The following is a 23,693-nucleotide window of genomic DNA, read 5'->3' on the forward strand; positions in this document are numbered from 1 at the left end:
AATCCTAAAGAAAAAACAAATAACATTAGGTTGGTACAGTTTATATGTAGCTGGTTTCTGGTTTCATGACGACAACATGTATAATAAATACTACAGGTTTTTAGAGTTTCCCAATTATATACTCTATTTAATAAACTTTGTTTTTGAATCTTTCAACCAATTTCTAGAATACTGGGGGATGTTATTATGTATATTCTTAAACTTTGTATAGAATTAGTTAATATTTTGGATATACGACAACGATATTTTTCAGATAAATAACTTTAAAAAAAAATTTAATAGTAAAGTGTTCCAAGGAATCTTCTCTGAAGCTACGATTTCGTTTAGATCGCGTTAAGAAATCCAAGTTCAGGAGTTACATGTTATTATTTTAAATAAAAAAATTTACAAACTTTTTGGCTGTAATAGAAAAATACATTGAGTTGAGTTCATCCCAGAGGCTTGACAGGTTAAGATACCCATTGAGAAAAAACACAATGATGGACATTTACATGAAACTAATATTTTTAGGATGTACTACGCGTGCTTTATTGTTTTTTTTAAACTAAATACTCCCGACGCTTCGGTTACTTTTCAGCAAACGTGATCACATCTCGTCTGCCCGTGATCACGGTTGTTGTTGTATTTTTTAACAAAAATAAAGCACGCGTAGTTCATCCGAAAAATATTAGTTTCATTTAAATGAATAAAACTCGCGAAAGTCTTGGATCTCATTACAATGATGGACAGTCGGCTTTTTCGGAAGAATTAATGAAACTATCAACATCATATACTCACGTAACATTCCATGTGAGCAGACAAAATCTATTTTGTTATTGTATTAATGAGTTGGGATTTAATAAACAATGAGAAAAATTGTTGCGTGATATTTTATTTCTAATATAATACATTTACTGCTGTTTAACACCACTCCTATATCAAATTAATCGTTCATCTTACAGGTTCTCAAACATCTTACATTAAGTAGTCCCATTCAAAAACAATAAGGTAAGTACAACAATGTCGAGTGCTTTATTCGGAATAAGTATGACTTCAATATAATCGAAATAAATATAAAAATATAGTTACATTATTTCAACGATTTTGTCTTTTATTAAAAATATATTATAATATGAACATATACAAATATATTATAGGTCAAGTTATTTCAATATTACTCTTGTAACAAATAACTTGCACTCTGTAATATATAATTTATAACTATTCGAAGTATTTTTTTTATTTACTACTTATTTTGTACCTTACAGAAATACATAACAACTTAATCATAAATAGTATATAATCACAATACTGTTTTTTTTCTTATATCTACAGAATAAAATTAATTATACAATTACATTTTCCACATTATTAATTGAATTCAAATAATACAATATGTGGTAACACTACCTCATCTATATCTATATATTTTATATAAATAAGTTTACTTTCCTTGAAGTTGTATAATTTAATGTTACAAACTAATACGAACGCCATTATTTACATCATTTTATGCGAAACTTATAACCTTCGAAAAGCTCTTAATAATTTCTGAAAAATATATATTACGAATATAGATTCATCATACAATGTTTCACAACACTCTTATATAATATAAAAAAAATGTGACTACTAAGTTCGTATATGAATAAATTAGCGTCATGAAATAAAAATTATGAAAATTGGACACCATTACTTTTAAAAAGTAATGCACTGTTAGGTTTTAAAACAATCTATGTTCGATGATTTGGCTGTACAGTGATAGGGTTTGGTGTGCTATATGCGTTCGGAGATATCGTTGGTACGGGTGACACTGGGGGTGAATTGGGTGCATCGGCATCCGCCTCTGCATCCCTTTCAGCTACCTCTTCCTCATCTATGATAGATATATCGCGAATCGATGGCCTGTGTGAACGTCTCCAGCCTAGAAAAGAAAGAATAAAAATAAAGTCAATAAAATAATTTATTTACCGTTTTTTATAGAATAACTTTGTTTAAAGTAGATTATTTTAATCAAATTAATAATATTAATAAATATTTCAAATTTATCCATCAAGTAGATTTATAAATTTTTATAAATATACTCGTAAAATTATTGTATATATGAATAAACATGTTTTAAGGCAAAAATATTGTCAATCTAACATGAGGACAATGTGTGGGTATTAGCTAGAATTGCAAATAATTTTAAATATTTTTGGATTATTTTTTAGCATAAGTGTATATATATATATGTTTTGAAGTATCTATATCGAAAGTGAAGAAGTGATTCTATGAAATATTTTGCCTACAGCAGCTTAGTTATCTTTGTGGAAAGTACAACAAAAATGTGAGTATATCTTTTCGCTTACAAAAAAATCTTAATCAATTAATTCTGAGGTTTTGCTGTGTAGGAATTAGAGACAGTCATATATAGATTAAATTTAATTACACTTAGGATCTTTATATATCTTTAATTCAGTCATAACTTCAAGTCGTAACCAGACGTTATTAAAGGGCTGTATATAATTATGCAATAAGTTTGAATTTATAATTAGACGATAAGGTGGAAAAACAAATTTGAGCTAACCTACCAAAAAAAAGAAGAATTGAATGAGAGCTTATAATGATTTTCAGTTTATTTTTAAAACAAGGATTAAATTAAACGTACCTTCTAATACAGGCGGCTTCGTTGTCTTAGAGAGTAATCTAGGACCGGTGATTGTTATTACAATCGCTCCTAGAGGTGCTGTTATGACAATTGACATGATGCAGACGTTGATTACGATTTCAGCATATTTTACTAACTGCTCTATATGTTCCTCACTACCAGTCATTTTACGTACTTCGTCAAGTGCAACCGGCGCTAAAGCAGCCTGTAAATATTATCATTTATTTCAAATGTCTTTCATCATTATACAAAAGCAGACAATGGGGAATAACTTTCAAAGTAAATTATTTACCTGAACTGTAGCTTTAGCCATCCACGCTAGACCGACGAAGATTTTTTCTTTCATATTAAGGTTGCTTCGTACTGCAGTGACGCTGGTTAAGGCAGCACGTAATACTACACAAGTGATGACAATCCCAGCGACTACTAACACTAACTGAGGTTGTAAGTCAGCAATCTAGTGATGAAATCAAATATAATTTTAACTGTTTGTTTGTATTTGAAGTTTAGTTGGAAAATAGTAATAAATTAAAATGTTTCGATATCCTTTTCTATAAAACTTATTTTACTTACGACTATTTGTGCACCCGTAACAGAGAAGAGCATGGGCTCAAAGAACATCCAAAAGATTTCAAAGGCCGTCGCCACAGGATTGTCTTCGAGTTCCCAACCTTGATCCACCCACTGCTTACATGCGACGAAACTAAAAGCTATTACAGCCAATGGCCCTGAAAATTTTTATTGTGTTATATTATCCATAATAATTATTAGGCAGTTTTGAAATGTTATTTTCCTATATTTTATAAAATGTATTAGCTAAAGAGAAAAGCGACGGGAAATATAAGATGCTTTGTTTTGACGCTGTTTTATTGCATATCTCCTTCTATACTTAATAACATTGTATTGTTCGAGGGAAAGCCGTGTAGCGTAATGTGCAAACAATCACTAATCGTACTTGAGACTATCAACTCCAAACAATTTTAACGACTACTGCGTAGAATGATACATTTTTAAAAAGAACCTACCACCGATAAGATTACTTTGATAAGTATGTTATAGAAAAAACATAATACATATAAATAAAAACGTGACCTATTTTTAAACCTTTAGAAATTACGGATTTATTATATAATGCAATGAGAAGTAAACGTCTTCTCTTAGAGTGTATTAATTTTGTTATATAAGGTATTATTAGATTAATTATTATTAAATATTTATCAACTACTTACCACTGCCTCCCCAACCAATTTCTTCAGAGCCAAGAACGCTTACCAGACCACCAACAAGTAGTAGGAGTACTCGGAGGGGAACTAAAAATGCATCATTTCTTTCTGGAATGTATTTTACCAAGTAGCCACATAACACACCAAATGCGATTCCGGCGACAACACTTAGCGGACCCTAAAAATAAATAGTAATTATACTTAATATTGAATATTTGTTAAAGTATGAATACCGGGTTGGTTTTAAATACGCACTTGAATAAGACTTGTTGTAAGAGAAGCATTTGAAAACATAGTTGATGTTATAATGCCGAATACTGCCACACTGGCTGCATCATCTATACCGGAAACAGCTAACACCAAAGTCGGAATTCCTTTAGACACTCCGTAACCTTTTTCACGAAGACGGAATAAGCATGGAACGATTACTGCTGGAGACACAGCAGCAAATATGGATCCTAATAGAAAAGCTGCAATAAAATATAGGATTAAAAAAATATTATTCTGTATATTATTTTTTATTAAATTTTTATGATTTACCCCAATCCCACGGTAGTCCAAGAAGAAAGTGACACATGACAACGCAAAGTACGCATTCAAAAATCCACGGAACCAAAGCCAACTTTATAACAGTAATGAAGAATTTTTTCATAGCAACGGGGTCTAAATCAAGACCAGCTCTAGTTAAAATGATTGTCAACGCGATTTTCCTGAAAACAAAAAAGAAAAAATATGATATAAAGAAGATTTGAAAAAGAGTATAAATATTAATTTGTAATTAATGATACCTTATATAAGAAGTAACGTGTTGATAATCTGAATCAAAGTTGACAAAACCGATATTTTTTAATATTATTCCCACTATGAGCATTCCTATAAGTGCTGGCAGTGTGGTAACTTTTACCATCAACCAGCCGCCAAAGTGTGCAGCGATGGTAAGTACAGCGAGCATAAATAACTGCCCACCAGGCGCGGCTGTGTCACCTAATATTATCCATACGATTACCCATACCATTATTCCTGAAAATAATTTCATTTTACATTAAAATGTAACGTTTGGAGTTCTTAAGTTTCAAATTTTCTTTTTAATTTGTCGTAATACTCACCGATTAAAAGAATCGATAGATTTTGAGCAAAATGTCTGTACGATGGGCATAATGGGTAGGGGCATATTTTTTGCCAATGTGGAGGTTCCCAGGAAGGAATTCCGGTGTCCTCTGTGTGACACTTCTGACAACAGGCGTACCACCAAGATCTAAATATATAAACACATATCAGTAATGTTTTTGGTTCTATATTTATAACTCCCATTCTTTGTAAATATGAAAGTGCTGTGTCCAATTGCACCATAACTAATTAAGGCGTGTGCAGTAATACCCACGTCGATGTATGAATACTAAATTTTTAAATACGATTATATAAGGTCACGTAATTATAATAATGTCCTATACCTTTACCTTTCAATATGCTCGCTTTGATGGGATAGAGCCTTTTTCGAATAAACGGATGACGTAGTTGAGTACTTCTTATATCTGCCCTCAATGTGTGTTGGTCGTTCTGAAAACGAAAATGTAAAGAACGTCCGTTAATAGTTCAATTCCATTGATCAATGTTGTCAAGCATGTGAAATAACAAATGTTTTGTCACAGCTGTCTTTCTCACGAGTGAAGACTGAGTGTTTCAGTACTCGTTTATTTTTTTGTGATATTAAAATCTACTTATATCAATTCATTGTATGAAACATATTTTTATAACAATAGGTCGAACACTGCATTTAGTTATTTTACTTAATTGCTATTATTAAATCAGTTATTATGTATACATCTACATATTACAAAATATTAATGAAGTATCACATAGTGAGCTCACTCTTTTTATGTCTGTCAGATATAAAATATTAAACAGATTTAACTATTTCTACTATTAAATAACCTTGAGTAAAGTGTCGATCTGAAATTTAATTAAAAGCAGATAAATTTTCAATTTCTATCCAATTTTTCTGTATCTTAGAGATGTGTTTAATTTATTTTTTACCCCATGATGTGTCCATTTCAGCTGCCATGGCGTTATGAAGATTACTTTTGCGGCGCGATGGCCCTTCTGCTTGAGCTGATACGCGGCCATTCCTGGAAATAAAATTGTTTTCTTTATTTTTGAAAATTATAAGCCTCGCAACGAGTTATAAACAATTTTCTAACTGGCTATTTAATAAGATAATTCAAACACAATCGAGCCGTGACCATGTTTAAAACTTGTTTTTGCTCTAGTTTCAGAGACATAACAGGATTAAGATATATTTATATTGAAAATAAAACAGTTGTACGGCAGAAAACTATTTTTAAATCATACTTTATGTAAAAAGTACTCATTGCCGTACTTTATCGTACCGTATACCTTATTTTAGGTACCTATAGCGAATAAGTTCTAGATTCATATAAAATCTTACTAGAATAGAACATGCACAAGCTTAAAATAACACAATTAATGTGTTTTGTTCTTTTTAATTTATACAAAAACAACTATAAAACATAATTGTTTACATTACTTACTTTTCCACTGGACGCGTGCGTGCAAATTTAACATTATTAGTAATAGTAAATTATTTCTGCAATGACACATTTTTCTCGATAAGATGACGTAATTGTATTTTCAAGGGTAGGTGAATAATTTGTATTTAGTTTAAAGTTGACAGACCATGCAAGTGCATGGTGATACTGCATGGTATGTAAGTACATAAGGTCACACTTCGCGGCCATAAAAGCGAGCATGTGACTGCGAAGGTTTGAAAAGGTCGATCCTACCCATGATATATAACCTTCTTGAAACTATTAATGTGAATTAAGTAAATAAATAATACTACGAATTTAATACTATAAAGTAAAACATTATCATAATAAAAAATATCGCTTTAGGTGATTTTATTATACTGTTGATAAAGCATATTTCTATTAATAAAATTATAACCTCATGTTCCCTACATAAGCGAAATATTCATTGAAGTGAATTGAGTTGAGTGAGGGCAGTTTTCAACGTCGAAATCGTGTTAATTTTAAAATAACGGTGAAAAAATATATGAGTATTCCTTAATTTTTGATTTTCTCTATTCGATTGAGGCGAGGTTTTATGGTGATGGGAAATTAAATTAATTTCAATTAATAATTATAAATTATCGACCCTTAAAATCATATTGGTTATAATAAATATTAACTGTATTAAAATTAGGTTGAATACTTGTAGGTAATGTGTATTTTTTATAAACTAATAGGCTTTAAAATTATAAAATAATCACAGTACATATTAAAATTATAATAAACAATCATAAATTCAAAAAATAGTTTTTTAATATATATTTAAATCATCTATATTTTGTGTTAATTAGTGCTTTTTGAAAAACAATCCACAAGACATTTTAAAAATATTAATCTCAGAGTCATTAATTCATTTTCTAGCATCCAAACTGTCAGTTGGGGTATATTAAAATCGGTTAGGAACTAAAGATATATAACTTAAATTTTACGAGAAATATTTCTTAAGACATGTTCCTTACACTTTCAACTTAATCTTATTTTAAATGAGTGGTTGGACGAAAAAGTAATATTAATATTTAATAAATAGAAAATAATAGAATATGAATATAAAATAAATATTGTTGATATGTAAAATACAGGACTAAACGTTTTGTTTCTGTTTTATATTATAAAGTTTCCTTCCATACAATATTTCAATGAAATAAGTTCTACAGTTATTGTGTGATCGTTGAACAGGTGCATGATCGCACCTACTTCTACAAGTTATCCCAATTTTCATATTAGTTTGCTTCTGAATGATTATTATTTACCCATCTTTATAATGAAGATATTTATTGTAGTCCTTATGATATATATTTTTTTTAATTAAATTTAAAAATCATAGAGATATGAAACGGTAACGATTTCTACTCTTTTGAAATAAAACTTTACGGTTAATCTTGCAATGTTAGTCTCTTTAGGAATTATTATTTCACGCGGTCAATGTTATACTGCAAACGTAATTGATCCGTGTTTAATACAAGGTAAATCATAACGAAAAGTTATGGTTAAAAACTCGGGTAGGTAATTATAGTGGGTCAATGTTGATAATGTTTGATAGTGAAAGTTATGAATGGTTGAGTAGTTACGGCAATGGTTTGTATTTCGGTGCCATGCCGTTAAAGTGATGTCATAGCGGGGGTTCGCTTATCTTATGTGGATTACAGTACAGGAGTTCTTAGTTTTTATAACAGGTGTGGTGTCTTAAGGTGGATTTTAAATGTCACGAGCTGAAATGTGTGCTTTATTTATACTTCATGAGTGGATATTTTAGCAAATAATTAATCGGATCAATCGTAACTGATGTTTTCATTAAAAAAATATTGCCGTGCTCTGTCTTTATAAAATTTGAAACGTATGCATTTTTATTATTCCTTACTGAAAATTATAAAGTAAACAAAACCGTATTTACTATTATGTGATGGAGTTGTTATATTAATTTTAACATGATCAAAATCTTAAAAATAAATTGATACGTGGACATATTAAATGTCAACAATTGTAACAGTTATTAAATTACATTATTTATTTAGGGGAAGGTACTCACCAATGTTTGTTTGTTAATGCGTCGGTTTCAAGAGATGAATCTGATTGGAGGTAGCTGTCGTAGTGACAACTGAGGCTGCTGTGAGACATTCTACATGGCATCCGGGGACTCTTATTAACTAGAAGTACAATACTAGCGTGTATGTGCGTGTCTGCGCGAGGGCATGCCGTTCGAGTGAGCACGCTCCACACTTATGGCGCGGCGAGTGTGCATCTTATAAGAGAAGGTTCGGCTGCGAGTCGAGCCGCCCGCCGCGTCTCACCCCGGACACGTGACTACCTCAATGAGTCCAGTTTCGCCGGCCGGCTGATCGGTCATTGGCCGTGTAAAAATTGTCTAAACCACCACGTCTCACATATAGGAAAACACAGTAAGGGAAGCCATGGCAGTCGCAAAAGCCGGTGTAGAGATGAGGTCGCGGCTAACAACTGAATGCGTTCAGCAGTCGCGTTGGAGCTGACTGTTTAAAATTCAGTTTTAAATATTACAAACATGTCTCGGGTGTCACCCCGCACAACCCGCGCCCTCCGCTTATCAGTTTACACACGTGTTTTTAGACAGAACAATTGATTTGTTAATAACTGTTATTTAACATTACTTCTATGAAACTAATTTTTAACGCCCGTAAATATTTTTCATAAATTAATACATATAATATATTTCCATGTAACTGCTGAATCTCTTATGTCTTTTAGGTATTAGTATGCGCAGGCGACAGCATAAATATTAAGTAGGTACTAACTTGCCATGTTCGACGTTAAGCCATGTCTAATACAAAATAAATAAAGGAAATGTACGGTTAAAAAACCGTGGTATTGTAACAATAAATAATTTAATATTGTAATGTACCTTAAAGTATTAAATATATAAAGTTATCTAGTTTATTGAACGATAACAACTGAAAATAAAATAACTTTTAAGGAAAAAAAGGAAATATTGTATTAAAATCTTGTAAGGATTTTTCTCATTTTAACTTATTGGAATCGCTCTTTCTTTGAAATGCTTGTCTCTATTATTCCTTCTCTATGAGTTCTAGGTTAATACAGCTTAGTGTAATTTATAAATGAAACCAGCTTCAATTGCTTTTAAATTTAATTGAACAATTTATATAAAATGAATTTTGTTTAAATTTAAATAGAAATGTAACTTAAGATGTATACTAAAATGTTATATTTTTATCAATGAGGCCAAATTTATGTTTAAAATATTTTAAAATTTGCATTCAATACAAATAACAGTTGAAATAATTGTAATAACCACTCATTAAGAATTTGGAATTCTTCCAAGAAAAAAGCAAAGATCACAGTGTAATTCTACTGTTAGTAATATTAGTAATTATATCAAGATTTTAAATATTCCTCAATTATTTTATTACAATAATAAAGTAGGTATATTGAAAAGACGAAACGTAAGTGTCGTCAATGTATTAGCTTTTAAATAAAACAACTATAACATAAAATGAGATTAACTAACAAGTTTCGATCGACACACTACTTTTAATTAATCATGTGATCACATGATTCAGGTTTTAGTCGTTCTTTTGTTGAGGCCTAGCCTTGGGGTTATGTTTCAAGTTACATCTAAATCTTCGAACCGTAATTACGTAAAAGGAATAATAAAATGTGTAAGCTCTTATGACAATATTCTCGATAACACAACTACAAGAATAAAGTTGTCAGAAAATACTTATTTTGTATTAATTATATGCATTGGAAATTTATTGATTTTAATATTTACGTATTTGACAGTAATATTTTAGAAGTCTAGATCATCTTTCTCTTTCCCTTGTACCAAGTCAGCGCAATACGTCTTTGACTTCCATACATCTCTGCCACTTGTCATCTTAATACTCGGACCTCTTTCTCTGATTTGCTATCTAATATACTCCGATTTCTTTTTCTTTGACCCTCCTCTACCTGCCCATCCACCAACATCCACACTTTCTTACACACATGCGTATTTCTTTTCAAACTATCGGTTACATTTTATAGTCATTCCTTATTCTGTCCACCTTGTTACTCTACAAATGTATCAATATTCTTAATTAGACCAACACTAAAGTCCATATCCTAATAAAGGGTAAGAGTATATCCACCCCTTAAATTTAGCCGGTATCCTAGGATCGCACATAGTGGTTGAAATCTGTCCCCATTTTCTCCATACTAAGATGAATTTCCGGCCGTTAAATGGCCAGATTTAAAAGTATAGATAGAGAATGCTAATACATCATTTATCAATAACAACTACCTACCTTAAGGCTGCGGCACCTTGCAGCCGGTTTGTTTTTTTTTACAAGAGTGCAGTTTAGTTCCAATGATTTATGTAATTATTATTTTATTTCCTAAGTTAGACTAAACGAATGCTATTTTATAAATTTTTTATTCTTGTCGGTTTTATATATAAAATATGTTATTTTGTTTTACAACATAATAGTTTAATATTCGACTAACAGGAAAGAAAATAAATATTTTTAAATTTCTGAGTACACACAAAATTTTATGTTACTGCATTTTCTATATCACTTTATTAATTTAGGAACTTTGTCTGAGGTTGACAACATTAATAGTACTAAGCAACAACAAAAAAATCACATATACCCCGGGTGGTGATTTGCATTATGTAATTAAAGAACAGGTAACAAATTTATATTTATTTAAGTAATTAATCTATTTGTATCTTTTATAAGGAGATTCAATGAAAACGGTATAGGTGACTGGAGATTAAAGAAGCTATAATATTCGTTTATTTGTTAATACATTGTGCACTATTTAATTTTTAGCTTGAAATTATATACATTGTTAAATTTATGATACCCAGAGATAAATTTGTTAAAAATGTTTGAAGGTATTCGCGTTTTATAGCAACTTTACTGTAATGACAATTCAGGATGAATCGGTTTATCTGGTAGTTGCAGAAGTAAAGAGTGAACTAGGCTAATGTACGTAATACAGTATCCAACACTTTTCAGTTCCCTTCGAAGCTAGCAGGTCTAAAAAAAGGAGATCTTGATAACCATCCTGGATGTTTTTACTGTCATAAGCTCAAAGTGTACTTTATCCAGCTGAATAGAAGCCAGAAAACTAAAGTAGAATTTCACTTTTTATTTAATGCCTCCCAAAAACAATATCAAAAACAAAAAAATGATCAGCAATAAATAAAATTTTAAAGGAGTCATTGTTCAATAGCTCAATGTAAGTTACATTTGGAGGTCATTACTAGAACTCCAATAGTATGAAGAGAGAAATTAAGTTACAGTCTTAATGAAAATAGAAAAGATAAAAAAAATGGTTATTAGCTGATGATTAAATCAATTGCTACCAAATCACTGGACGATCAAGTATAGTATATCAAGATAAAATTAATAGTATCGGGAACTGCTAACAAAAGGTCTAAAACAACATTCAAAGCGTTCTATTATCAAGTACGGTAATAATAAATACTTTTTTATTGTTCATGTTAAGACTAACGTCATCGGTTACTTTGATGAGTGCTGTAAATGTGTTCTGACTACACAGGCAATCACATTGACAAGGACTACGATTATTACTATTTGGTATGAAAACTTTATTATAGACCATACGCTTGCAAACTTGGACCTATAGAAAGTTTGGAGATGAGTCCAAAGTAAGAAACAGGAATGTATAAAAAGAATTTAGAACATATTAAGGTTTCTAAGTGGCTGTAACTGATTAATCAACTCATATCAAGTTTATAGTTTGAAGTACAGTTGGTTAGTACAGTCCACAAGAATTTTAATTTCACTATTATTGCTTATATAGTTTTCAACATATGTTTATAATTAATAATAAAATACTATTAATAATAACCTCAACAACCCATAGAAGCCAAATGTAAAGTGTTTGTGTTTTTATGTTATTAAAGTATTTAATTAATTACTTTTTCTTTAAAAAAAGGTATTACTTGTTATATTAATAGTATACATTTTGTTCAATATGAATTGTAGTGTAATTCGAATTGGAAAATAAGTATGTAACGACAAAAATAAATTTTAAATTTTAAAGTAGCTTTCTCAATAAGGTAAGCCAATTCATAAAACAATTTTGCCGAGCACGTGATTTAAGTGTTCCTTTATTTCGACAGCCTTGTTTGGTGAGTCATAGCGCTTTGTATGTACGATCGCATTGGGCACGTCCAATGCGAATGATCTTTCGTTGTTCATATTGAGATGTAAAAACTTTACTGCACTTGGGGTTCTTATTATAATGGATATATCTAAGTACCTTCTACAATTTGCCGTCACGTGATGAAGTGACTTTTATAAGTGAGGTCTTCTACGAAAGTTATGTAGGAAACATACCGTGGGTTGTAAAATGAGACATTAACAAATATTAATTATTCACTATGTATAGTTAATATTAATATTACTTTGAATAAAGTTAGTTATAAAATTATCTTAATATATTGAACCGTTCGTTATTAAGTAATATAAGTCCTAAATGCGGGGCAGAAATGATGTGATTTGAATGTTTCTTTATACCAGAATATCTAAAGATTAAAGCTACGGTAAGACTTGTTATTGTTAGATTATCTCACTAATAGCTACTATTTTTATATTTTTATCACATTCATAGAGTTTAATATCTTGTAATTTAAAAGTTTTTAAGAAAGACAATATTTACCTTTCTGATGGTAGGTTTTCTCTATCTTTGCTGCCTTCGTTGGCCATGATGGATACTTTTCGTTTACCGTCAGGGGTGGTTGAGACGGGCAAGGTGTTAGTCACGTTTCCAGCTGTGGGCCGTGATTCTGTCTGGTTATTCAGATCACTGAGATCGAATGGGTATTCTTTTATTGCAGTCATTCGAAGGCTTGTTTTGCGGACCTGAAAAAAAAAAAATCTTAAATTTATATAAATTAAAAAAAAAAAAGTTTTATATTGAAACCATTTTATTTTATTACGCCATATTTAATTAATAAAAAAACCAGATCCAAAAAATAATTGAAACCCGAAATCATTATTAAGGAGTTTCTATAAACCGAAAATAATATAACGAGATAAAATTTATTGGAAGTTAAATAAAAACAATACCATAGCTATTAATTTGCATATTTATGTTAGTAAATGAATATACTTTTTTTTCTTTTACTTTTTTCTAGTTTATATTCTTGCTGTTTGACAAAATCAAAAATTACTATACTATTAGGATCACAGAAAACCGTTATAATTACTTGGTCCATTTCTTTAATATATCTGTGTATTCGAACAACAAAACAAAAAGCAGCATTCTGTATAATTTCCAAAAATAGTTTATATTAATTGAAGAAAAATGAATGTGTTGGCTTTTTAAACTTTCATTTGCTTTATAAATTATTATTTTAGGAAGTGCCTTATCAATTAAAATGGCAATACGAAACAGCTAACATAAATATAATTTTACATCAGGAGTTATAATCATATTTATGATTATCGTTACATAATATATAAATAAAAAATAATTGAAGTGTCTGTTTAACATTTTTTAAACCATGTTAGTCTTAAAAATGTCAGTTTATGTTGTTTGAAAGAAAATTTTTCTTTGTATTAGACTTCCAAAATATAAAATCTTTTGAATAATTTTTTTTTATCATAATTAAAAATAAAAATATTTTAAAAAATAAAATAATAATTTATTGATTCTTATGAATATATTTAATAAGGAGATCCATCGTGCAAACACAAAATTTTAAGTCGCCATTAAAACGAGTAAATTACATTTCCTTTTGCTATCGAAAATAATCGGGAAAAAACAAGGTCTTCATTAAAAAGTGAATTTTATTGTCCTCATTAATTCCTAATATTCCATATTTATTTGTATAACTTTATTTTCACAAGTTTTCAATAGGAGCGTTTTAATTACATTTAATATTTTAAATTATTGTTTTGATTTCCACAATAAACCCGACGAAAAAATAATAATAAAAAATGCTTTTCTATTTCGTATGAAGCAAAACATATATTATATAATTGTACACTATTAATATTAAAAGAAGGAGAAAAAATTTCAATAAAGTAGGAGGATAATAAGTATTTAACATCTGATTATACCTTCATAGTTTATAAAAATAAAATAAAAAATTGTTACAACATTGAAAAAAAAAATACATAACTAAAGACCTTCTTGTTAAAAGACGACAAATAAGACAGTTGAGAAATTATAAGAAAAGAATTTTTAATCCCAATAATATATATATATATATATATATATATATATATATATATATATATATATATATATATTATAGTCTTTAATTTAATCTAAAACTAGTTTTGTGGAAGTAGCCCTGGTGACATTAAATTTTATTGCATTTCCAAAGTTAAGGCAACAAAATTGAGAGGCGTTGATTAAGAAAATTAATTTGCATACCTTTTTTGGCACGATATGGATCCGATCTAAAAACGCCTTCACATTTAGAGGTTCTTGTATGTTTAAGATTATCTGATGTTTTTAATTTCATTGAATTAGCTGTTATAGTAAAAATATATTACAGACGAGACGAGTTTTGCATTATAAGGTATTTTTATCATACGAAAGACGTTTGTAATCGCGTTTTTTTTTACTAAGATTATTGTCATAAATGATTTCTTTCTTTGATATAAAAAGAGTTAAAAATATAATTTTACTTCACACACAATAGCTGTTTTACGAAAAAACTATAAAAATTGAACTACATAGAATACATAAGTATTTTGAGACCTTCAAGACCTTAAGTAACTTCATTTATATAACGATTAGTCATATTTTCAAAATTAAAAGAATGACTGTTTTAACTAAATTTAAATTAAAGTACAATCAATTACATGATATAGGAGTATATAAAGAAAATTAGGCAGCTGATGAAATTAGTAGTAGAAACAACAGTACCTAATATAGAAAAAAGTATTACTTAATAAATGTTAAGCAAAATAATTCGATTCTGTCTTATCTATACATATAATAAAACAGTAAAAATGAAATGTCTGTACCTTAAATATTTTTCCAAAAAACTGATAGGAGGCCATTAAAGAAGAGTCATTGAAACCAAAAAAACAACTTTTAGAATTTTTGTCTGTCTGTCTGTCTGGTACGTTATAATTTCAAAACTACTCAACGCATTTGAACGCGGTTTTCACAGTTGGCTTACATATAATTAGGAGCATTGTCAAAACTTTGTTTTGTCAAAATCGGTTAAGGAAAAAAGAAGTTACGGTCAATTGCAAATTTACTTCAAGCACTGCTTCAAAACTTTTAAACACTACAATTTAATATTGATTAGTTATATATTACATATTAGTTAATAGTTAATTAGTTATATTAGTTACTAAAAAAATATGTTCTAATTTATGTTAATTTTAATATTAAAACTTATGGGAGGTAATAAAAACAACAAATAAAGCAGTCCGCGCGGGCGAGCGGGCGCGGTTGAAGTGTTGAACACTGTGCTCGATAGATGGCGTTGATAAAATACGTTATCAACCTAGATCGCGGTGTTAAGATTCTCCGTTGTTTACAAAACCGACTACTATGCGGTTCGAGATTTTTCTGTAGTTTATTGGTTGTGATTATATATCATTTGTTACCATCCATTTTCTATATGTTATTGTTTTAAGTTTGATATATATATATGGTTATGCGAAGAGCAACCAACACGCGGGCGGAGCTGCGGGCAAAGGCTAGTCGTTAATATATATGTCTTCAAAGTGCCCTTTTATAATTTTATAAGCTTTTTAATTTCTGAGATAAAGGTAAAGAAAATAACCTTTGTAGCTAAAACTCATTCTCTTATTTTTCTGTATTGTATTGTAGAAATATAGTGTCTATCTATCCTAAAATCTATCTCACGCAAACCGTAAATTTTTGGAGATTATAAAAAGCCTATCGCTATCGATATTCAGAGGTATAGATATTGTGGTATTCCGGAATAATTTAGTAACAAGCATTTATCATTTAAATTTATTAAATGATAATATTAGAGCTTCAAATAATTATAACTATATGAAGAAAGCACTACAATAAAAAAACTACAATACGACTACAAATGATAAAGAAATATTTTTTGTTCTACAACCATATGCTTAGGTAAATTACGTAAATTATTTTACGAAAACGTATGTAAAATTCTATATATATATATATATATATATATATATATATATATATATATATATATATATATATATATATATATTTTTATCGATAAACGTAACTAGATTTTTTTTTTAATCAATATTTCGATAGAGGTAATTATAGTTTTTTTTTTATTTTATAAGAAAATCCACAACTTATTAATCTACATATTTTTTTTATAATAATCTACTTTTTATTTTATTTTATAATAACCCGTGTAACTGCATAGTTAAATGATAAATGCTAACAAATAAAACATATGTATAGAGATTTAGATGTTTATAAAGTCACTTCAAAAAATATTTACCTCAATTATTCACTAGCTTGAATGAAAACAATTTTTTTTACATCTTTCATCTAGTTTGCTAGCTTGAAAGTCGTTCGTAAAATGTGTGCACTTAAAACTAACTCAAAGCGTTCGCGACTGGAGACAAACATATACTGAAATTCAGTAGTACGTCTCCAATACTTTAAGCAAGCCGACCAACTAGTTCAACTGACGTATGTTTGCAGTCAGTCAGCATCTCAAATGCGTTAATATGTTGTTTAAATCGGTGTAAATTATATTACATTTCATAATTTAAAACGTACACATCTTATGTCTTACACGTATTTATAATGCTAATTATAATATAATGCTTCACTGCTTGGATAATGTAAATTTATTTAATTTATATATGAGCTTTAAAATAAATTAATAACAAATTGAAAAGAGTAATTGCGTATTGACTTTCTAAAATTATTGGAAATATAATTTTATAGTGTCATGTAAAAAATAGGTATATTTTTGTTTGAGAATAATTTAGGTTCAAGTCAAACATTTTATATAATATTTATTAATAAATATTTAAATGTAAAGTCTCAATTAGGAACGTAAGTAAGCGTTTATGGACTTTAATATTTTAGAAAATTTAATTACGTATCATACTCAAATTGAGAACCTTTTGGTCCCCAAGTTTGACTCAAGTAGAGCAAGCATGATTTTAATATTTCATTATATCACAAATAAGGTGGAAAAATTTTAATACGACCATATAAGGTGATGTGTGACACTTTAATATTTTGCTAGGTCAATAAAATATTAAGACAAATCCCCCTTTCAATTAGAAACATAATAAAAACTATAGTATTTTAGATTACGTAGTAAACAATTAACTATATAACATTATAATACCCGTTGTAATAATTACTATAAATAGATAAAAATAGTGTCAGCTGGAATGGACTCGCGATCATTTTAAATACCTATAAGCTATTATAAAAATGTATATTTATATTGTAAATAGTAGTGGTACTTATTGTGACTTAAAAGTTAAAACGTAATTATTTTTTGTCATAATATTTATAATAATAAATTCCTTCGCAACATCAAGGTTTTCCTTATACTTCCTTATGCTCCAAAAAATGCTTTATTATATTATGTATAAAATATTATCTTTATGCATTTTCAATTTTGTAAAATTCGTTGTTAAAATTTTCACTCATTCTCACAACTTCTTCAATTCTGTGAATGATAAGTGGTTTTTTTAATCCCTTTTTTAAATTTACTCCTTTTCACCTTTTTATTTCGACTAGAGGAAAATCTTAACATAAATAGTGTCAAATAGTGTCAAATTTATAGAAATCTACTGTACTGAAACTATATTAACAAAACAATAGTTTGTGACGAAAAGTGTGCACGCTTTTTTTTTAAACCATTAGATTCTCGTTTGAACTCACTTCTCGAAGTCACATCCAAAGCAAATTAAACAATAATAATTATTATTACTTGCCCTGACTTCTTAATTGTATTTAACATTATCCTCTTTTAAATGTATATTAGAGAAAATAATATTTTTTGATTTATTGGATAAAATCCTCAATCCTCAATTGTATTCCTAAATTATTAATACATATTTTTTGTTAAATTAATATATCTTTCTGAAACAATTAACTCTTGGTGAATGGACTACTAAACAGCAAAAATTTTATTTGTGTACAAAAGATAGATAAAGGAATTGGGGGCATACACACTTTAATAACATACGAATATAGCTTAAAATAAAGCTGTGGTGTAAATATTATTACCATTTGTGTTACGTTCAGAGCTATTACAAATTTTTATTTCGATTTTCAATAACCAGCAAGTAATAATATTTGAAAAATTTTTAGTAATCAGTTTGACGAGAAATAATCAATAATTATTGTTACTTTTTTTTTATTATAAAAAAATATTTATATTATAGCTAATGGCTGCTTGGATTTTTAGTTCAACAAACTGTTACCGTTGACGAAATGCAATGCATTTATAAGAAAATCTGTTTTTACAACGAGTTCTTTTCTTTTAAACAATATTAAAATGAAGAATATAATTACGTATTTTTAATTTACGGGATAAAAATATATTGTAAAATAACTTGGTAAAAAGTTGTTTGTTTGAATATATAATCATATAAATCCGAAGCAGGTAATTGTATCATTAATACCCTATGCAACTGTCTGGTAATGGTTGCTATACATATGTGGGATACATATTTGTAACAGAAAATTTTATCTGAGGAGAGAAATGCATTATTATCCGTCAATGGAATTTTTACAAGCTGTGGAAGTTAATATTAACACCTCGCATTCTCAATCGTCATGTTTGTTCTAATTTATATAATATTAATATTATTTACATTCCGTCTCGATGTCATTTCATAAAATTATACTACACAGGACATATTAGCAGGGATATACCAATTGCTTTCACACCTCCGCAGATCACGCATCCACGATATAAAACATTAAACTGTAACGCTGTCATAAGAATCGTAAACACACAGATTGTTGACAATCAGTCGGTATTTATTTATTTTAAGTGGACTCATAGCAATCACATGATCTCTCACGAGGACCGGGCCACGAGATGTTAATTATTGACTGAGTTCGGTCACTGGCGACGTACATGCTTTCCGCCCGCTTGTCATTCTTCTAAATAATTAATTTAATTTATTTGAATCAGCCGTATTGCTTAACATCAATTGAATGAGATAAATAGCGTCGGAATGAAGGTATTTCGACTATTCTTCTATCTATTCCTTGTACATATTGAGCAACACGGTATTATAATTCAACCTTTATCATGGTCGTTATACGGAAAAATCAACTGTTAAACTATTTGTAACGGAAAATCTGACAGAAGACGTTCAAGATTGTGAAGCGGATAAAAATTGTTTATATATTAATATTATTTATAATCTTCCTGCTTGTACGTCAGAATTTATAATCTGTGTCATATGACATCCATGAATATAAAAACCTTCAGTGGTTCATTAATATAAATTGGTAACAATTAAATAAATCTCTTGGCTTAGAAAAATTATGTAAAAATTATTTTAAAGTCTTTGTGGTAGAAAGTTTTATTAAAACAAAAATTTACTTAATTATTAAAACGTTTGGATGTTATTTTTACTGATATTCCCTTATTTTGTGGGTCTGTTTATATAAAGATATCTATGTCGGGTGACCTCACGACAAAATGTACTCAAAATTTTTAGTAGTTCAGTCATACAGACGACTCCACACATATAAAAATAGTAGACAGTACTGTATTAGTGTTGTCATTTTAAATGAACGATAGCGGACAGTTTAAAATAATGTATTTTTAGGCACTAATGCTAGTGGTATCGAATTAATCGAGTTACTGGGAATCACTCGAATAAATCTTAGCGGTAATGATAAAAAAAATCTTAATGGAAAAAAGCAAGACAAGAAGGGTAACAAAAATATAATTTAAGAGTATATTTCAATAAACGGGTAATTTAATATCAATGTATTTAACAAGTCTATATAAAACATTTTTTTATTACAAGAGCAACGGTTATGAAGGTTTGTTAAATTTTCTTAACATTTTTTCAAAATTTCTCTATTTTGGTTACCATACTAACGATATTTTAATATGACGTTGATTAACGTAAGTTATACCGTATTATATTTTTATGAAAGAAAGTTGTCTTTATAATTTTATTCAAATTTAATAAGGCAATAAGTATTTATATAAAAATAATTTTTTGTAGGTGTTTCAGATTTATTAAGTAAAAAGTTGTGCCCGTCAGTTTATACGAGTGCTCTTCAAAATTTGGTTCAGAGAGAAATAAATAAATATGTTATACAATATTTGTACATATATGTATATATATCATCTTTGGATGTGTTCTGTATAATGTTATTGTTATCTCTGAGATATATTACTGTAAAGTTTAATTAAAATCGACGTCTGCGTAATAGAAGAACACACTCACAAACTCTTAAAATGATAAAAATGATAGAATTTTAATTCATAATAGAAATATTTGTCCAAATGTTCTCTACGGTGTCATCTTGGGCGAGATTTGAAGGACTATGACGAGCGTGTCTCGTGACCAATTCTGTTAATTAAATAATATTGTCCAGTCTAAACAAGACGGGAGATGACAACTATCATGAGGTTAATGGAATTCAGACGATACAAAAATCGTAAACGTGGTTTATATCTTTTTTGTTTACATGTGATGTTTGTAGGAAATGTGTTGGCATATAGCTTGCTAACGATTCGTCTATTAGCGCTATGTCATATTATCAAATTATAGTGATAATTTGTGTAAAATATCGCAATAACATTTAAGTTAAACGTGTATTTCTATGCTAAATAATAGTTCACAAGATTTTATCTTCCTTTTATATAACGTTTTCAATAATAAAGCTCACGGTTTTTACACTTAGCGGATTTTTTATGTCGCTTGTGTAAAATTTTTGGCACAAAAGTATTCAAAGATCTTGTTTTAACGTTAAAATTACATTTAACGAATATTTCATTAGTTCGTAAATTTTTGGGCGTATCAGCTAATATACAAAAAAAATCTATTTATTTCATCTACGCAAAAGTTATATAAAACATTTCTAATGGTAAATATTCAAAAAGAGTCATTTACGTACTTTTTTTTCATGACAAAGTGTGATCGTTAAGTACCGAACAGAATATCTTCATAATCACTAATTATATGTTACCACTAAATCAACACAAAGTAGTCATGTTATAATTATTTAAAAAAAGCAACGAACCATCTTGTACACGTTCAGGAACACTCAACTTTGATTTTAACACAAATATTTCCACTGGGTTTAAATCTATCGTCTACTGTTCAGTCTGAGGGATGTTCCCTCGTTGTGATCTCGTCGTATACTTACATATAAGACCACGCGATGTGCCTCTATTATAAATTCTCAATGCTGTTATTCTCGCCTTGGCCCTGTCGGATGCTCAAATTGATATGTTAGTAGTAATAAATGATTTTTTATGCAAAGTTTGCGCAAAAATTTCAATTATTTATTTATAGAATATTTATCATTGGTTCGTCCTTTATAGTTCATAGTTTTTATTGTTAATTTACACTTAATAAATAAAATTGAACTAAAATCTTCTTTATTTTTTGATCTTGACAATTAGAAGTTTGATAAAGTTATGGTTTTTTTAATGTGACATAAAGAGATATTATTTTCATCCGTTTCATTTCGTGTCAAGATATCAAATTAAATAACGAATTCAAAAAAAATATTTTTATAGAGAAAATAATAAGGAAAATAATAATAAATAAATGTTGCAATTTATCTTTAAATATAAGCGTATGAAGTATTGCAATTTTATTATCAGGATCCCGTTTATATATAAGGTATCTGAAAAAGTATTATACGTATATATATGTATAGAACTAATTGTAATGCCGTGGAAAAGAAACTATTTTTCATCGTTTCATTTGTCCGTAATTAATATTCCAGTGTTGTTCTTAGCACATTCTTGAGTGTCAAACTATTGAAAGTATTGAGTAATGGTATTTTCCAAAGAAGAATTAAGGTTGAAAATACTGTAGCAGTCAAAAGTATCTCTCGTATTTATAGCTGTAACAATATAAAGGTTAATAGAGACAAAGAATCGTGCTAAGATGTTAAAAAGGATATTAAAAAACAATTAAATTAAAGTCATTCATTAAGTAAAGTATATGTTCTTTTAAATGGAATACCTACTAGATAAGATTTATTGTAGGTGTCTCCTTATAAGTTATAGAATTTTTATTTCCGAAAAAATAACAACCAGAGTAGTAAGAAATAAGGTAATCAATCATACCACAAAAGTTATCTACAATTTTGATTCACAGGTACTTTAGGTAGAATTTGATTTTAAGAGTATACTTGAGTCTAATAGATTTGAAGTACACTGTCCAATTTTCCAGATATGGCAAGCCTCAAAAACTTAGTATCTAGGAAATGTCACGTAAACAGATGTTAAAATGAGTACAGAACATTTATAGTTGAACTGTCCCGAATGACCTTTAGATTAACATATATAAATATATGTATACAATTATTGGTCACTCATTTGTATTTGACTCATTATATATACATTTAATGTTCACTCATTTTTCGGAGGCTTACGTTGTGGTATAATTAATATTATAATATCAAATTAAAAAATAAAGATAACTACTATAAAAAAAAATTACACATATGGACTTGTCAATAAAAATGTTCAAATGTCATGATAAGCAGGAGCGACACTCACAGAAGTCATAGTAGTAGCTTTTGATAAAGATTGTATGTTAATATTTGTTTGAAGATTATGACGGGCACTTCAATCAGTTTGACGCAAGCCTACTTTATTGATATCGTATAATCAAATGCAACCAACCGACTTTGGATATTGTTTCGATTATAAGTTGTAATAAAAATTGGATCTAAATGATGTATTTTACTAAGACTTCCACTTTGTTTGATTATAAATATAATATTCTAACACGGAGATGCACACTATCACGTGTCATATACCTTACTGCACTTGTTGGTTATATTGCATTGACCGTGGTCTCAAGTTGACTCTATGTAAAGGGTCAATGCAACCTAGCCGAAATATAAAGGGAGTAAATAAAACATGATTGCATTGATTCCTGTCTTTTAATAATATATTATCAATATTTACACTAAAACATATTTATGTATGTTTGAATTCCCGTATATAAAATAAATTGACAAATCTATGATTGTATGTTAATACGGGAATTTAAATATCAGTAAATAAATATTCCTTAAATTATCAACGTAACTTTCGTAACAAAATAAATTGACTAGTAG

At 28.7% G+C, this 23,693-nt stretch overlaps 1 protein-coding gene across 5 annotated transcripts in view; it reads right to left on the minus strand.

Annotated features, from left to right (window-relative positions):
* Positions 1 to 855: 855 nt before the first annotated feature.
* Positions 856 to 23,693, minus strand: part of LOC116779656 (sodium/hydrogen exchanger 9B2) — a 28,431-nt gene continuing 5,593 nt past the window's right edge. For 2 of the 5 annotated variants that reach the window (XM_032674047.2, XM_032674050.2), the window contains exons 2-13: positions 13,107 to 13,309; positions 5,887 to 5,978; positions 5,310 to 5,409; positions 4,959 to 5,107; positions 4,641 to 4,872; positions 4,393 to 4,562; positions 4,108 to 4,322; positions 3,859 to 4,030; positions 3,203 to 3,357; positions 2,922 to 3,086; positions 2,630 to 2,834; positions 856 to 1,903 (exon numbers count right to left, since the gene is read on the minus strand). In XM_032674047.2, coding sequence (XP_032529938.1) covers positions 1,713 to 1,903; positions 2,630 to 2,834; positions 2,922 to 3,086; positions 3,203 to 3,357; positions 3,859 to 4,030; positions 4,108 to 4,322; positions 4,393 to 4,562; positions 4,641 to 4,872; positions 4,959 to 5,107; positions 5,310 to 5,409; positions 5,887 to 5,978; positions 13,107 to 13,309 — 2,049 coding nt within the window. In that variant the 3' untranslated portion in view covers positions 856 to 1,712. Of the gene's footprint in view, positions 1,904 to 2,629; positions 2,835 to 2,921; positions 3,087 to 3,202; positions 3,358 to 3,858; positions 4,031 to 4,107; positions 4,323 to 4,392; positions 4,563 to 4,640; positions 4,873 to 4,958; positions 5,108 to 5,309; positions 5,410 to 5,886; positions 5,979 to 8,466; positions 8,827 to 13,106; positions 13,310 to 16,878; positions 17,032 to 21,632; positions 21,757 to 23,693 lie in introns of those variants that run through there. The other 3 variants (XM_032674048.2, XM_032674049.2, XM_032674051.2) reach the window with 3 other exon arrangements.

The sequence above is a fragment of the Danaus plexippus genome, chromosome 2 (genome assembly GCF_018135715.1).
Source record: "Danaus plexippus chromosome 2, MEX_DaPlex, whole genome shotgun sequence".
NCBI classification, from domain to species: Eukaryota; Metazoa; Arthropoda; class Insecta; order Lepidoptera; family Nymphalidae; genus Danaus; species Danaus plexippus.